The 13,745-nt window shown below is 48.7% G+C and overlaps 1 protein-coding gene across 1 annotated transcript in view; it reads left to right on the top strand.

Annotated features, from left to right (window-relative positions):
* ZFHX3 (zinc finger homeobox 3) overlaps positions 1 to 13,745 on the top strand; it is a 195,438-nt gene that overhangs the window by 58,762 nt on the left and 122,931 nt on the right. The window contains exon 2 of the mRNA XM_067302299.1: positions 7,263 to 10,030. Within this exon, the coding sequence (XP_067158400.1) occupies positions 7,309 to 10,030 (2,722 nt within the window). The 5' untranslated portion in view covers positions 7,263 to 7,308. The remainder of the gene's footprint in view (positions 1 to 7,262; positions 10,031 to 13,745) is intronic.

Here is a 13,745-nt window from a genome sequence, read left to right as displayed (position 1 = left end):
GAAACTATCCCTGTGTTGCTACCTAGCTTGAATTTCCAGCCCTTGTTGCTTAGGGAATTTAAAGACGATATCTTTATATTCTAGGAAGTGACTTTACACATCCTTGTGTAATAAAATGTCCTATATAAGTCCCATAAAGTAACAGCATTCTTATACAACCTTAATTTTACCCTCTTTTGTGACGATCCTGCTTACTGAGTGAGGCAGTGTGTGATCATGTAATTAAGAATGGTATCATAATGCATATGCATAAGGGAGCAAAATTAAAGTTGCTTTGGCAACATATATTCTGTTCTTTCTTGACTTTAGAGTTCTTGATAAAAGGCATTGCCTAGGATCGTGTCTTTCCATATGCAGTTTCCTATGTGCTATTGAAAAAGAATGCTTTGTGGCGTGCTGGGTGCTGAGAAGCAACACGGAAAGCTTTGGTGCTCCAGGTTCATTGCATCGGCAGGGGGACAGGATAATAGCCTTGCTTCCCCCCTTTCAGACCTCCCATTCTCAGGAGCATTAAGCTTTGAACATACCTGGTCCTAGGGATTATGAAGTTTACTTAGCTGCTCAGTCATCCTGAGGATGTCCATCCCTAGGCTCTTAGGCTGGAACAAATGTCATCTAGTGCCAACCCCGAGTCAGGAGCTTCTTGGCTAACCTGAACATTAGCATGCGTGCCGTGCTCTAGCCTTCTGCAAAGGCCAGGATAAGAGTGTGAGAAAGGGTGCGCACAGAGCATCTGAGCTTTTCCCAGAGTATCTAAGCTTTTCCCGTGGCTGCCCTTGATCCTTACGCTTTTTTTCTCCTCTTGCCTCTGTCCCCTTTCTCTTCCCCTCCAAATCCCAAGCACCTGCAGTTGCCTCTGTGGTGGAGCAGAAGTTTTTTGGTTTGGGGTTTTTTTTCTTCAGTTGCCCCATTCTCAGGGTGCAGCTCTAGACTCCAGCTGCTTGTAGCAGTGAAGCTAATGTAGGGTAGTTTCTTAGTATATGTTTATGGTATGGTTTTATATGGCATCTGTTGGCACAACAGGCAGGTGTGTGTTTACAAAGTTTAGAGGCCGTTGTGCAGCTTTCCATAACGGGAAGCACTTAAGTTCTGTTACTGTCTGTAAGTGTTTGTATGAGCCACGTCTTCTGTGGAGCCACAGCAAAAAGCCTAAAAACCAGGAGCGGGCTGGAACCCGCGACTCTGCCGCTCGCCCGGGCGCTCTGCGGAGGAGCAGGCCCCGCTCGGCACGAGGGCGAGCGCGTCTCCAGCACGCTGGGGGTGGGCAGAGGGAGGGCCGCGTTGCTGGGCATCTTCCAGGGTGATGGCCATGGATGTAATGCATCTGCTTGTATCTTTTCCCTGTCCTCGGCACCCTTTTTTTTCATGGTGCCATGTGGGTCATTAGCTGAGGGAACAGTTTCTCACTGTCTCTTTCTCCTTTTGTTTTCCTCCTTCCTCATTGCTTCCAGTCTTGGTTTACTGCCAAACAGCCTCTTGTGAAAGGGCCGCCTAATTAACCCTGTGCTAATTAACAATTTAAAATTACACAGCACGGCTGTTCATATTTAATTCTCGGGAAGCCTGGGCAACGGCAGGAACCCCCTCCTCCCTGCCGCTCTCCTTTCTCTGCCTCCCGTGCTGCTGCCGCTGCTGCCGCGGAGGGGCCGAGTAGCGCAGTGCCGCGGTCTAGGGGCTGCCCCGTGCGGGAGGCTGCACGCGGGAGGGGGTCGAGGACGGTGGTCTGCACCGACCACTCCCGAGTGGGAGAAGCGTTGCTGTGAGATGGTGTTTCTGTCTGTGTGAAGAGCGAAACGCAGAGTTTGAGGAGATGACCCGGGGGAGGAGCGGGGTTGGCTTCACTTGTGCTCTGGACAGTCATGGTTGAGAGAGGAGCAGCCATGGTTGGTAGGAACTCCTGATGGAAACGCGGGAGGCGCAGTGCTTTCGTTTACACTGTGCTGTCTACGTGCAGCTTAGCTCTGGACAGCTGTGGCTGATGCTTCTGAGCCCGGAGAAACCAGTCCAGATCCTTGAATTGGTCCAATCCCTTTTCACCGTACTGGGCTCAGTAAATGGGTTGAACTGGGTGCCAGGTCCGTGCTCCGAGGGGCAAGGATGTCAAGGGGGAAGAGCAGGCAATTGTGGAATCGCCCGTCGGCGATGCAGTGAGAACGGTGCCGGGAGCGGCAAAAGGCTCGGGGGCGGTTGTGAGCCGCGTGGGACAGCGGTGGGATAAGGGGCCGGAGCAGGGAGCGAGCACGACTCCTCGGCTCAGCTCTCGCGGCAGGTGGGAGGGAGGCGCGGGGAGTCTTCGGGTTCCCAGACTGTTCTCTCTGTAACTGAAGTTCATTGATTTTACGGGAAACCATGTTTACAGACAGAGTGCTGATCGACCTGACGAGTTGACTTCTGCCTCCTTAAGTAAGAACTACCTTTTCTTATTGACTGGCTGATAAACAGAGTAAAAGGGCGGGGGGAGAGACGGGAAGAGGATGGGGAAGTGTTGCGCTCGCAGACGGCGAGTGTGTGGGAGGATCAGTCAGTCTTCATAAATTCTCGTTGCCCTGCGTTTGGGTCACTTAGTGATGCTGAGTGTCGGGTTCAGGGATGGAGGGAGATGCAGGGCCCGTAAGAGTGAACCAATAAGAACATATAGCACTCCTGTTTAAAGTCTGGTTTGCTCTTTTCGGTTTAAAGGGCTGATATCTGCAATTCCTGTGTGAATGGAAACAAATGTTTCTGTGCCTTTTCCTCCTGCAGCTTCATTCTTTGGGAATAGCTCTGATGAGGATGAACCAAATGGGCAAGAAAACTTGTGGTTTGAGTAGGGGCTTGGCATTTGTCTGGGGACTTGGACGCTGCGGGCAAGCCGTATTTTGACTGCAGAGTTTTCACCTGCCTGGGAAGGGCTCCATGTCAAAAAAGCGAATGACGAAAGAAGACTTTTAGGGAGGCATCTCCTAAGCTGATTAACGCGCTGAGTGGGGGGAGCGTCGTTAAAGCAACACAAGGCAGAAAAGCCCACCAATTAATTGGTGAGCGCTTGCAGGTTTGCCTGGTCGGGCCTGGCTGGGAGAAGAGATTGGCTTTCTTGTCAATAAACAAGTCCCCAGTGCAGCATCAAAGCCGCAGTCCTTTATCAATCGCGGCCTCCTCTTCCCGCATGTTCCTGTAACTTACCAAGCATTTATTACATTGATTTTGCAATCAGGCTGTTAACCCTCCCGCCCCATCAGCCCTGCTAGCCCTTTTGGCCCAACTGTCAATCAGGCAAATTCCTGCCAATCCAGAGTTTGGGATATTGGAGCCTCTCAGAATTCACATTGTGCCTTTACGTCTTCTCGGGAAATGCAGTGTGCTTTGTTATTTTGCTGTCTGCTTAACTTTGATCTTTATTTATTTGTTTATTCTAACGCAGGAGGAACTTTTTGTCCAGCCTGGGAAACTGAATGCTTTGTTCTAGGCATTTTAAAAGTATGGTGCTCATTTCACATTACGTTTCGAAGTCTGTAGAGATATTCCTAAAAATTTTTTCGACAGAAATGCAAAATGTTGCCTACTGGGCATACAATAATTAAGAGTTTTGGAGTTTCTTATTTGTCTCCGTTTTTCCCCCAATATGAGTTTGGTGTGGAATCCAGTTCCCAATGCGTAAGGTAGCAGTGAAGGGAGAAAGAGTATGTCATGTTGTGGGAAGGTGACTGTGCAGCCTCAACACAGGATCATCTGGGATCAATTTAACAAAAACACATAGCTAAGGACAAGCATTTGGTGGGAGAGAGCTGGTTAGTGCTTGCTGTTACAGTGCAGTGTTAAAACGTCATTTTAGCTACGGTAAGCAAAACTGTGACTTATTAAGACTGAGCCTTTTGGCGACAGGATTACTGTGTTCCTTCTTGCTCCCTTCCATGCGGTGCGCCAGGTTATTTTTAATCCAGATCAAATTGATACTCATTCCCAGGGCAACCACGTAGACAGCTGTGTTATGGCACAGGGTCGGAGGAGAGTAGGGATTGGAAACGCTGTAAGCTAATATTGTACCTGCAGGCTTTGTCTCGTTAAACCATTGCCCCCGCGATGTTCTTCCATGGACAGCATCCCCCTGCTTGCTTTGAGAAACGTTACTTTCTGGTTTAACTGGTAACTGTCAGTACTTTTTCTCAAGCTTTGCCCATAGCGCAGCAGAGCACAAAATTGGCCGCACAGATGTGCTCGGAGCCCGAGCGCGGCGGGCGGCACCGGGCGGCAGGAATCGCGCTGCTTCCCGCCGTGCAGCAGCGGCGTGCAGGCACGCGCCGAGCCCGGTGCCGGGGCGGAGGGCAGGCGGGAGCCACTTCCCTTCCGCGGCTGGAGCGCGCTCTGGCGCGTGCGGCAAGGGCTGCCGCTGTTCTGCACGGAGGCGGCGAGCCAGGGCAGGGCGAAGCGGCGTCGGAGTTGTGAAATATTTGCTAGCCAGAAGCATTTAAGGATCGCGCTCCCAAAGAGCGTGCAGAAGTGACCCCCAAAAGGAGCCGCAGTATTTGGAGGATAGAAGAGATCCTCACAGCAGGCATATGGATCTTAACATATTGCTATTAATCTTAATCTGTAATATTATCGCAGAAATTATAAATTTACGTTGATGTGAACGAAGAGGGACTTGGAGAGAGTGAAGGCATATAAGTACGTGTTATGGATAGATGCATCTCTCATACGTAATTACATAGGAGACAGTATAAGGGGAAAAGAGATGAGTACTGACAGGAAATCAGAAAAAGTATGGCTTATTGTAATAAGGAGAAATAAACTGGTAGAGGATGCAGCTAGGAAGAAGAGGTATCATCTAATGTTGTTGAATTTTCTTATGCTTGAATTAAGGTAATTCATTCAGCACTCCTGTGTTAAGTTACCAGCACTGCAACTGGTCAGGTGCTCTCTGACAGCTCTCCGGTTCATTTCATGCTTTTCTCTTCTCTTTTGCCAGTTTTTTGGGTAGTGCTTACGTATCTGTGCAACAGAAGGTTCCCCAGGCGTTGTTACCGTTAGATGCAATGTGTGCTCGTCGGGTGGATGTTGTCTCGGAGTGAAAGGGCTGGTTATCTGTGGTGCAGGCACAGAGCTCCAAAGGAGCTCACAAGGGTTTTTCATGTCTAATAGATTCAAATCAAGCTAGAAAGCACTGGAAAAATTTTCAAACTGTGATTGTAATATTTAGCCTTTAGTTAGCAGTTTCGTTTGTCAAAACACTGATGGTTTCTGTTGAAAGAGAATAAGGGCAGCAGAAAGCTGCTAATGAAACTGGAGTTTTCAAAGTAAGGGAGCTCTTAAAAAAACAAAAATAAAAATACAGCGTCAGTTTGCATGGACACAAGTCTCCTCTGTGTAAACTGGTGATGGGGTGGTCCTACCTAATAGATCTAGTCTAACCAAAACTTCGGTGGTGTCTTGAGCCAAAACGGCAACTGATTAGAAGGTGTTCAAGTAAGAGCAGCTGTGAGAAAGGTGTAGTACAGAGAGGAAGCTGTAATAAATGATGAAGATTTTTGGAAAGATTTAAAAGAATTATACAACTATAAATGCTGAAAATGTATTTTTTAGATTAAATCCCATCGAGTTTAAGAATAACGACACATTGTTAAATTCCACCCCCCAAAAGCCTTATTACCGAATATGAGCAAAAACTCTCTCCAAGTATGTATTCGGTTTTGAAATAGTCTGACAAGCAAAGCAGCCTTTGCATTTAGTTGGTAGAGGATAAACTGCTTTGGAAGAACTCCTGCACTGCATTGGCAGCCTCATGTTCTAGACCAGTGGCTTTCGCTTTCACTGTTTCTTGATTCACAGATACTAAAAATGTGGAGTAGTTGGCCATTGCACGTAAAGTTTTTCCTCAGTTGTCTTTAAGGGATGCTTTGTATCTGTATACGTGGGGAAATCTGTGGAGCACAGGTTGGTCCTGTTGGTAGTAGGGTTTTAATTTTTGCTGCTGTTTCTTTCCATTTGGCTTGCACAGGAGCTCCCTGTAGGAAGGAGGCTCTGCAGCAATGTCTCTTTGCAGACAGAATTCCCCTTAGGTTTGCAGCTGAACTGGCAATCTCTTGCAAATTTGCAGTCTGCAGTACAGTGCTCCAACCCCTAATGGTGGACCTAATCTCACAGAAGGGTCACCTAAAGGGCTCGGGCAGGATTGCAGTGCATGAGGCATTGGCAGAGCACAGCAAACGGCGAGGAGGTGGCAGGGAAGCCGTTGGCGCTAGTGATGCCCAGTGCTCAGACCCCACCAGCTGCCTCGCTGCCGGCGGGTGTCCTCTAAGCCCCGTTATGTTCGGTAGCAGGAGTGGTGCGAGTCTGCGCTCGGTAGGACCCAAACCGGCCGCGGGTGCGTGAGGGTCGAGAGGAAGCGGTCTGTGCGCGGAGGCTGTGCGGGGCCAGGTTTCTGGGGGCTTCCTGGCGCGTGTTGCGCTGACCACTTTCAGATAGTCGGGATGGACTCTTGTCAGATCTGGAATTTCCTGTTTGGTTTCTTTCCTGACGTCTTGCAGTTTAAATTCTGTCCAGAACACAGCAGAGTAATTAAATCTCCTATGCGCACTCAATTCTGTTATTTTGAGATCCTTGGGAACTGCTCTGGGTTGTGGTGGTCTACCACAGAGGTAAACGTGTAAAGACTGTAAGCCCGGGACGCTTTCCGTGTTCCCAGAGCTGCCAACGGAAAGGAATCGTCTGAAACGAGTCTGACCGAGGGAATTGCGCTCGGCATAACGAGCCGCAGATAGGATGGGAGTGAGTCTGTAGCGTGATTTTTGAGGAGTTTTTAAGCTCCAGCCCTGCTCTGTTGCAGTTTCTTAATTCTGTTTCTGTCAAAGGCTTTTCTGTTAAATATTTAATTTTGTTTTTTCTACAGATCTGAGCCTTTTGGGGGTGGAAACACAGGTCCTACAATCTTCCATTCCCCCTTCAGGGAAGGAGGGGGGAGGTTTTCACCACCTTCCAGGTCCCTTCAGTCTGCCTCTTGCTTTCCTGCCTCCCTCAGCGAGTCGGGGAGGCGAAGGCAGAAAGCACCTCCGTGTTTCCATTGCTTGTTTTCAGCAGTGCCGCACTCTCTGCATTAACCTTAGATTAGGCCTTCTATTTCGGGAACTTATTCCTGGGGCGTGAGCTCTCGTTCGGTTCTGAGGAGTCCAGGGTCCGTCAGCATTTGTGGTGACTGTTCTTTATGGAAACTGTCTGCGTCTTCTCTCCGACTTACTTGCCTCTCTTCTTTCTTTCTCCCCTTCCCGTGTCCCCATGTCCGCCTTTAGGTCCAAGCCGTACTGGGTGCAATGAAAGCTCCATGCAGGCCTTACCATGGAGGGCTGTGACTCGCCTGTCATCTCCGGGAAGGACAATGGCTGTGGCATCCCTCAGCACCAGCAATGGACTGATCTCAACAGCACCCACCTCCCCGACAAGCCCAGCAGCATGGAGCAGTCCACAGCAGAAAACCACGGGCCCCTAGACAGCCTGAGGGTCCCTTTTAATGAGCGCATCCCAGACAGCACCAACTCAGCCGGCCCCAGCACTGAGTCCGCTAGCAAAGAGGTCAGCTGCAACGAGTGCTCGGCCTCCTTCGCCAGTTTACAGACCTACATGGAGCACCACTGCACCAGCGCCCGCCCGCCCCCTCCGCTGAAGGAGGAGAGCGGGAGTGACAGCAGCGAGGAAGGGGACGAAGAGAGTGATGTGGAGAACCTGGCTGGTGAAATCGTCTACCAGCCGGATGGCTCGGCGTACATCGTTGAGAGCGTCAGCCAGCTGATCCAAAGTGGGGGAGCCTGTAGCAGTGGCAATGGCAACGGCAGTGGGGCTCTTCCTTCGCTCTTCATGAACTCTCTACCCAGCGCTGGGGGCAAGCAAGGAGAAGCCTCCTCTGCCGCACCCGTCTACCCACAGATCATTAATACTTTCCACATAGCCTCATCCTTCGGGAAATGGTTTGAGGGCTCAGACCAGTCCTTCCCGAATACCTCAGCCCTGGCGGGCATCAGCCCCGTCCTGCACAGCTTCCGCGTTTTCGATGTGCGACACAAAAGCAACAAGGATTACCTGAACAGCGACGGTTCTGCCAAAAGCTCCTGTGTATCCAAAGATGTTCCCAACAATGTGGACCTGTCCAAATTTGATGGCTTTGTGCTCTATGGGAAGAGAAAGCCCATCCTGATGTGTTTCTTGTGTAAGCTCTCCTTTGGGTATGTCCGCTCGTTTGTGACCCATGCGGTACATGATCACCGAATGACTCTGAGTGAGGAAGAGCGGAAAATTCTTAGCAATAAGAACATCTCCGCTATCATCCAAGGGATAGGCAAGGACAAGGAACCCCTTGTAAGTTTTCTGGAACCAAAAAACAAAACCTTTCAACACCCTCTTGTTTCTGCAGCTAACCTCATAGGCCCTGGACACAGTTTTTATGGTAAATTCAGTGGCATTCGAATGGAAGGTGAACAGGCTCTCCAGGCCGGGACTGCCAGTGGAACAGAGCAGCCACAGTCAGGCATCTTGGCACCTGGTGCGCTCCTGAACCTTGGTGGGCTGACCAGCTCGGCTCTGAAGACTCCAATTACCTCAGTCCCCCTGGGCCCGCTGGCTTCCAGCCCTACCAAATCCTCAGAGGGAAAGGACCCTGGGGCAGCAGAGAGCGAGAAGCAAGAAATGGGTGACCAGGATAGCCTCTCGGAAAAGGCAGAGCCCGTTGAGGAGGTGGAGGATGAAGAAGAGGAGGATGTGGAGGAGGAGGAGGAAGAGGAAGAGGAGGAAGAGGAAGAGGAAGACGATGATGAGGGTTGCAAAGGACTGTTTCCGAGTGAGTTGGAGGATGAATTGGAGGACAGGCCCCAGGAGGAATCTGGGGCTGTGTCAGGCAGCAGCAGCAAAAAGGACCTTGCTCTCTCAAACCAAAGCATTTCTAACTCTCCCTTAATGCCTAACGTGCTCCAGACCCTGTCGCGGGGCACAGCTTCTACTAGTTCTAATTCTGCTTCTTCCTTTGTCTTTGATGGTGCAAACAGGAGGAATCACTTAAGCTTTAACAATGAGGGCGGTGGAGCCAATGTGGCAGAGGGCAGCAGGAGGCTGGACTTTATCGATGAAAGTGCCAATAAAGACAATGCCACAGCACCAGAACCAAATGAGAGTGCGGAGGGCGAGGACGGGAGCTACATCTCCCATCACCAGCATGCTGGCCCCCTCTGTGAACTTGGGGGTGGGGAGTGCCCCTCGGGGAGTGGCGTGGAGTGCCCAAAGTGTGACACTGTCCTGGGCTCCTCGCGGTCGCTAGGTGGCCACATGACTATGATGCATTCTCGCAACTCATGTAAGACGCTCAAGTGTCCCAAGTGCAATTGGCACTACAAGTACCAGCAGACACTTGAGGCGCACATGAAGGAGAAACATCCCGAGCCGGGTGGCTCGTGTGTCTACTGCAAAAGTGGACAGCCACACCCGCGGTTGGCACGGGGTGAGAGCTACACTTGTGGTTACAAGCCTTTCCGCTGCGAGGTCTGTAACTACTCCACTACTACCAAAGGCAACCTCAGTATTCATATGCAGTCTGATAAGCATCTCAACAACATGCAAAACCTGCAGAATGGAGGGGGAGAGCAAGTCTTCAGCCACACTGCTGGGGCAGCTGCAGCTGCAGCAGCAGCTGCAGCTGCTGCAGCAGCGAATATTGGTAGCACCTGTGGGGCCCCCTCCCCCACCAAACCAAAAACCAAACCGACATGGCGGTGCGAGGTGTGCGACTACGAGACCAATGTAGCTAGAAACCTTCGTATTCACATGACCAGTGAGAAGCACATGCACAACATGATGCTGCTTCAGCAAAACATGTCCCAAATCCAACACAACCGGCACTTGGGCCTCGGTAGCCTGCCGTCCCCTGCTGAGGCGGAGCTCTACCAGTACTACCTGGCGCAGAACATGAATCTTCCCAACCTGAAGATGGACAGCACTTCCTCTGATGCACAGTTCATGATGGGGGGATTCCAGCTGGATCCCACCAACCCGATGGCAACAATGGCTCCGTCTCTAGGTGAGGTTGAACCTCTTTCCTGTGGCACAGTGTCTGCGTGTAAGGGAGGGGTTGTGATCGCGGGACTGTGGAAACCTGCACGCGCGGCAGGGTGCTGCGTGCCAAGTGCTGTCTTTGCAGCCTGTCGTAATGTGGCTTCAATCAAGGATGAAGACTCTGTGGTAGAAACCTCTCTTCTGCATTCCCCCCACAACAGTTTTTCTCATCCTGAGAAAACCATGTCACTTTTTGTGCATTCTCTAAGAATTTTGGTAGGAAGCTAATGAAACAGTGGGTATGGGTTCTTGCTGACAGATGCTAAATGTTCATCGTTACTGACATAAGGATGCTTTCCAAATGTTTCCTAATGTTTCCCCTTGGTTTGGTGAGGTACTTGAATGCTGTTTGGCGGGTGGCTTTGTGAGAGTCTGATCAGTTGTTAGCTCTCTCAAAGGTAGATGTTGAGTTGCTTTGTTATGGAAGTGTTGTGTTGCCCCGAGAGGAAAAAGTATTCAAGTTCTGAAAGGTGTGATGATTTCCTGTAAAAGGGATGTTTTTCCCTTGCTGAAGAGATCGAGCTGAAACCATTCCTCTGACGCCAGTATGAGATGCATGATTCAAGGCTTGAATGGAGGGGAATTATTAAACTGAAGAAGAGTGGCTATAGGGAGAAAAGATCATTTCTCTCCTCATGACAAAAGCGCTTTAAAATAAACTGACATGCATTTTTCCTGAAAACAAGCATTCGTCTTATTTGTGTTGGCACTGTGCTTGGCACAGTGTGAGAGATGCCAGAAAAGGCACTCTGTATCCCCACAGAATTTAGCCCAAGAGTTAGACTCAGAGTGGGATGGAGAGCCACGTCCCTCAAAGCACTTCCACCGTGCTGCTTTTGTCAAAACGCTCCTGACAGCAGCCTTTTGATAAGAGTACCCCTGCCTCCCTGTGTATTTGAACTTCATAGCACTCTAGGATAAAAGCTGAAGCATAACAAAATGCACCACAACACTTACAGCATGGCAGATGCTAACTGAAATTACTCTTGTCTCTGCTTTTTTTTGCTGTTGCTGAGAATTTTTCACAGTGCCTTGAGAAAGCATGTGGAAAGAAATCTGCCACTTTACCTGCTTTCCTCTGAACTGATTTCTCTGTGCTGCACTCTGCCCTTTATAACCTTGTCCATCCATTGATGCTGTTATTACTGATGCACTGCATTACTGGTTCATTGGTCTCATGCATGTTCTCCTTTCCTTCAGCTATTCTTAGTACAGCTTATTATTAGTCCAGAAGGACTTTGAAGTCGTACGAGAGAACAACAACACAAGATACTAAAAAAGTGAAAAAGAAAATGGAGGAACTCAAGTGGCTATAAATTAAAGTAATTCTGTCTCTCTGTGATGTCCCAGCTTGCATTTTTGGGAAGTCAAGGACATAATTTTTTCAGTGCATTTTCAATTGCTCCAGGTTGCCAAAAGATACAATTGCCAGCCATTTGTAATGTAGCTTATTGTGTATAAAATTTATAGTGTCGTCCATGGTGGGTTTCTTGGAAGGTGCCCCTTTTGGAGTTCATAGCCCCTCCTTTATTTAAATACAGGGAGATTGGCATGAGAGAAGTTTGGGAGTATTTTAGCTGAAGTCTCTTAAAGCACATGACAAGGCCTTGAATGAATGTGAGCATAGAGAGTGATTTTTACGTTGTGCTCTTGATGGTTACAAATCTTGAGCTAGGGATCACGGAGGGAGGCCCTTCCCATGTCAATAAGCACTTGACACAAGCTCAGCTTATTAGACTCCAAAGTAAAAGATTTATCCTATCGGAGTGGCTTTGCTCTGCATGAGCGCATCTTAACTTCTAGACCCTTCATTTTTAGTTGTCTGCGTGTTATTTGCTTGCTTGTACATTTGTGTCTCTTATATAGGGAGATACAGATACAGATTTTTTTTATATGCGCACACACATTATTAAACTGCTAGAGGTGAAGCAGATTTTTCTCATTTTTACACTTCAGTCCAAAACTGGGTTTGAATTGAATATTAATAATTCAGAAGATTCTACTTTCAGGTTTTTACTACATGGTGTTTTTAGGATAGACTGATTCAAAGAAAGCATTTCAGGATGTATCCTAAGAGGAAGGCTTAGAAAAATCATTGATTAGGAGGTATGGACTGGAGAAGGCAAACGGTGGGTTTCACGCCTCTGGGATAGTTAGTGAGCAGGTACAGAGAAGCAGTTGTACAGAGGGCATAGTTCGGCACTGGCGGCCGGGCTAGAGCGGATGGGGGGAAAAAAGGGATTGTGACTACTTTGATGGAAAGACAAGTTCCTCTTCTGAGAAGGTGGCACACGGGAATGGTAGTGCACCCAAATAGGACTTGCCTTCTCTTAACCGGTTCTTCTCTATGTGAGTACAAGACACGCTTGGTGAAAGCAAGGTACTGTTCCTCTAGCAAACTCGGCATTCAGGTTGTCTTGTAAGCTGCAGTTCTTCCTGCCTAGAGCTGTATTGAACGTTGTGGCATTGCATTTCTGCAGGAAAGACAGACCCTGCCCAAAGCTCCAGTTTGCACCGGCTGTGGTGATACGCTTTCAGAAAGGCTAGTGTGGGCTTCTGGTTCTGCCTGAGCTGTGAGTGTCCTCCCAGTGTTGGCTTTTTCCCAGCAGATTGAAATGTAGGAAGCTAAAAGTTAAGAAAATAAAAATCTCTGTTTTCGATTGACTGAGTAACTGTTGACCTGAAGGTTGCTTTGATAAAATAAGCTTTTAAGCCAAGCTGTGACGTAAGATCAAGGTATAATACGAAAAAGCTGCAGGAGGTGCACAAATGTCTTCGGAATGGAAAAAGGGAGCAAGGTGGAGCAGAGATCCTAGGGAGAGGCTGGTGGTTGGTCTCTGTGCTTTGGCACAAGAAGTTAATGTTAGAAGAAAGTCTCTCTGTCCACATCTTCAAAGTACTCTGATGTAAATCAGAGCTTGCTGTATTCATTTGCTGTAAGTGAATAGAGTTTGGCTCTTGGTTTGAAGAGCAGATCTGTGACAGTTAAAGATAGTAAGCTTCCTGCTGGCTTTCCCTGACATGCTCTTGCATTCCTATTCTTAACAGTGCTTGTCTTTTCCTTGGGCATACAGTGCACCTATCAACACTGTTTTTAGCGGACTGTCTACCATTCTGAATTGTTTCTCTTGGACAAGAGATGAGGCCTAATACTGCAGGACGCTTTTGGATAGGCTTTTGTACTTGCCTCTTTCTGCACTGTTGTCTGCTTCTGACTGCAGCACAGTAACCTAACTGCAGTACTCGTATCACTTGGATTTGTGGCCAAGATCACTGGTTTTGGGGGGCAGGTACTGCGCTCAGATACTGCATGAAGTAACATTTCTTGCTTTTCCAGGTTGGCAAGAAAAAAACAGAGTAAAGTATTGTCTAGCTCTCTTGACCTGGTTGCAGGGACTTTCAGTGCAACACTCATGAAATTTTCCTCCTCTGAAACTGTGCAGGAAGTAGGTTTTCTTGCCACTTTTCATGGGCAGAGGGCTGGGTACTTCTCTTTCAGAGCTTGGCATTTACAAGGTGGATAGCAAGGGCTGCTGCACTCCTTTTCCACTGGATGCAAAATACATGCTGGCTGCTACTGCCTTTTCCTTTGCATATGGTACCGACCAGCAGCACAGAGGAATAAGTGAAGGGACTGTTGTGCTTGGCTTTTGCTACAGGTTTGGTGGGTGTAACCGTTG

The sequence above is a fragment of the Apteryx mantelli genome, chromosome 10 (assembly GCF_036417845.1).
Source record: "Apteryx mantelli isolate bAptMan1 chromosome 10, bAptMan1.hap1, whole genome shotgun sequence".
Taxonomy (NCBI): Eukaryota; Metazoa; Chordata; class Aves; order Apterygiformes; family Apterygidae; genus Apteryx; species Apteryx mantelli.
Note: the sequence above shows the minus strand (reverse complement) of the source record. Positions and strands in the feature narration are given on the sequence as shown.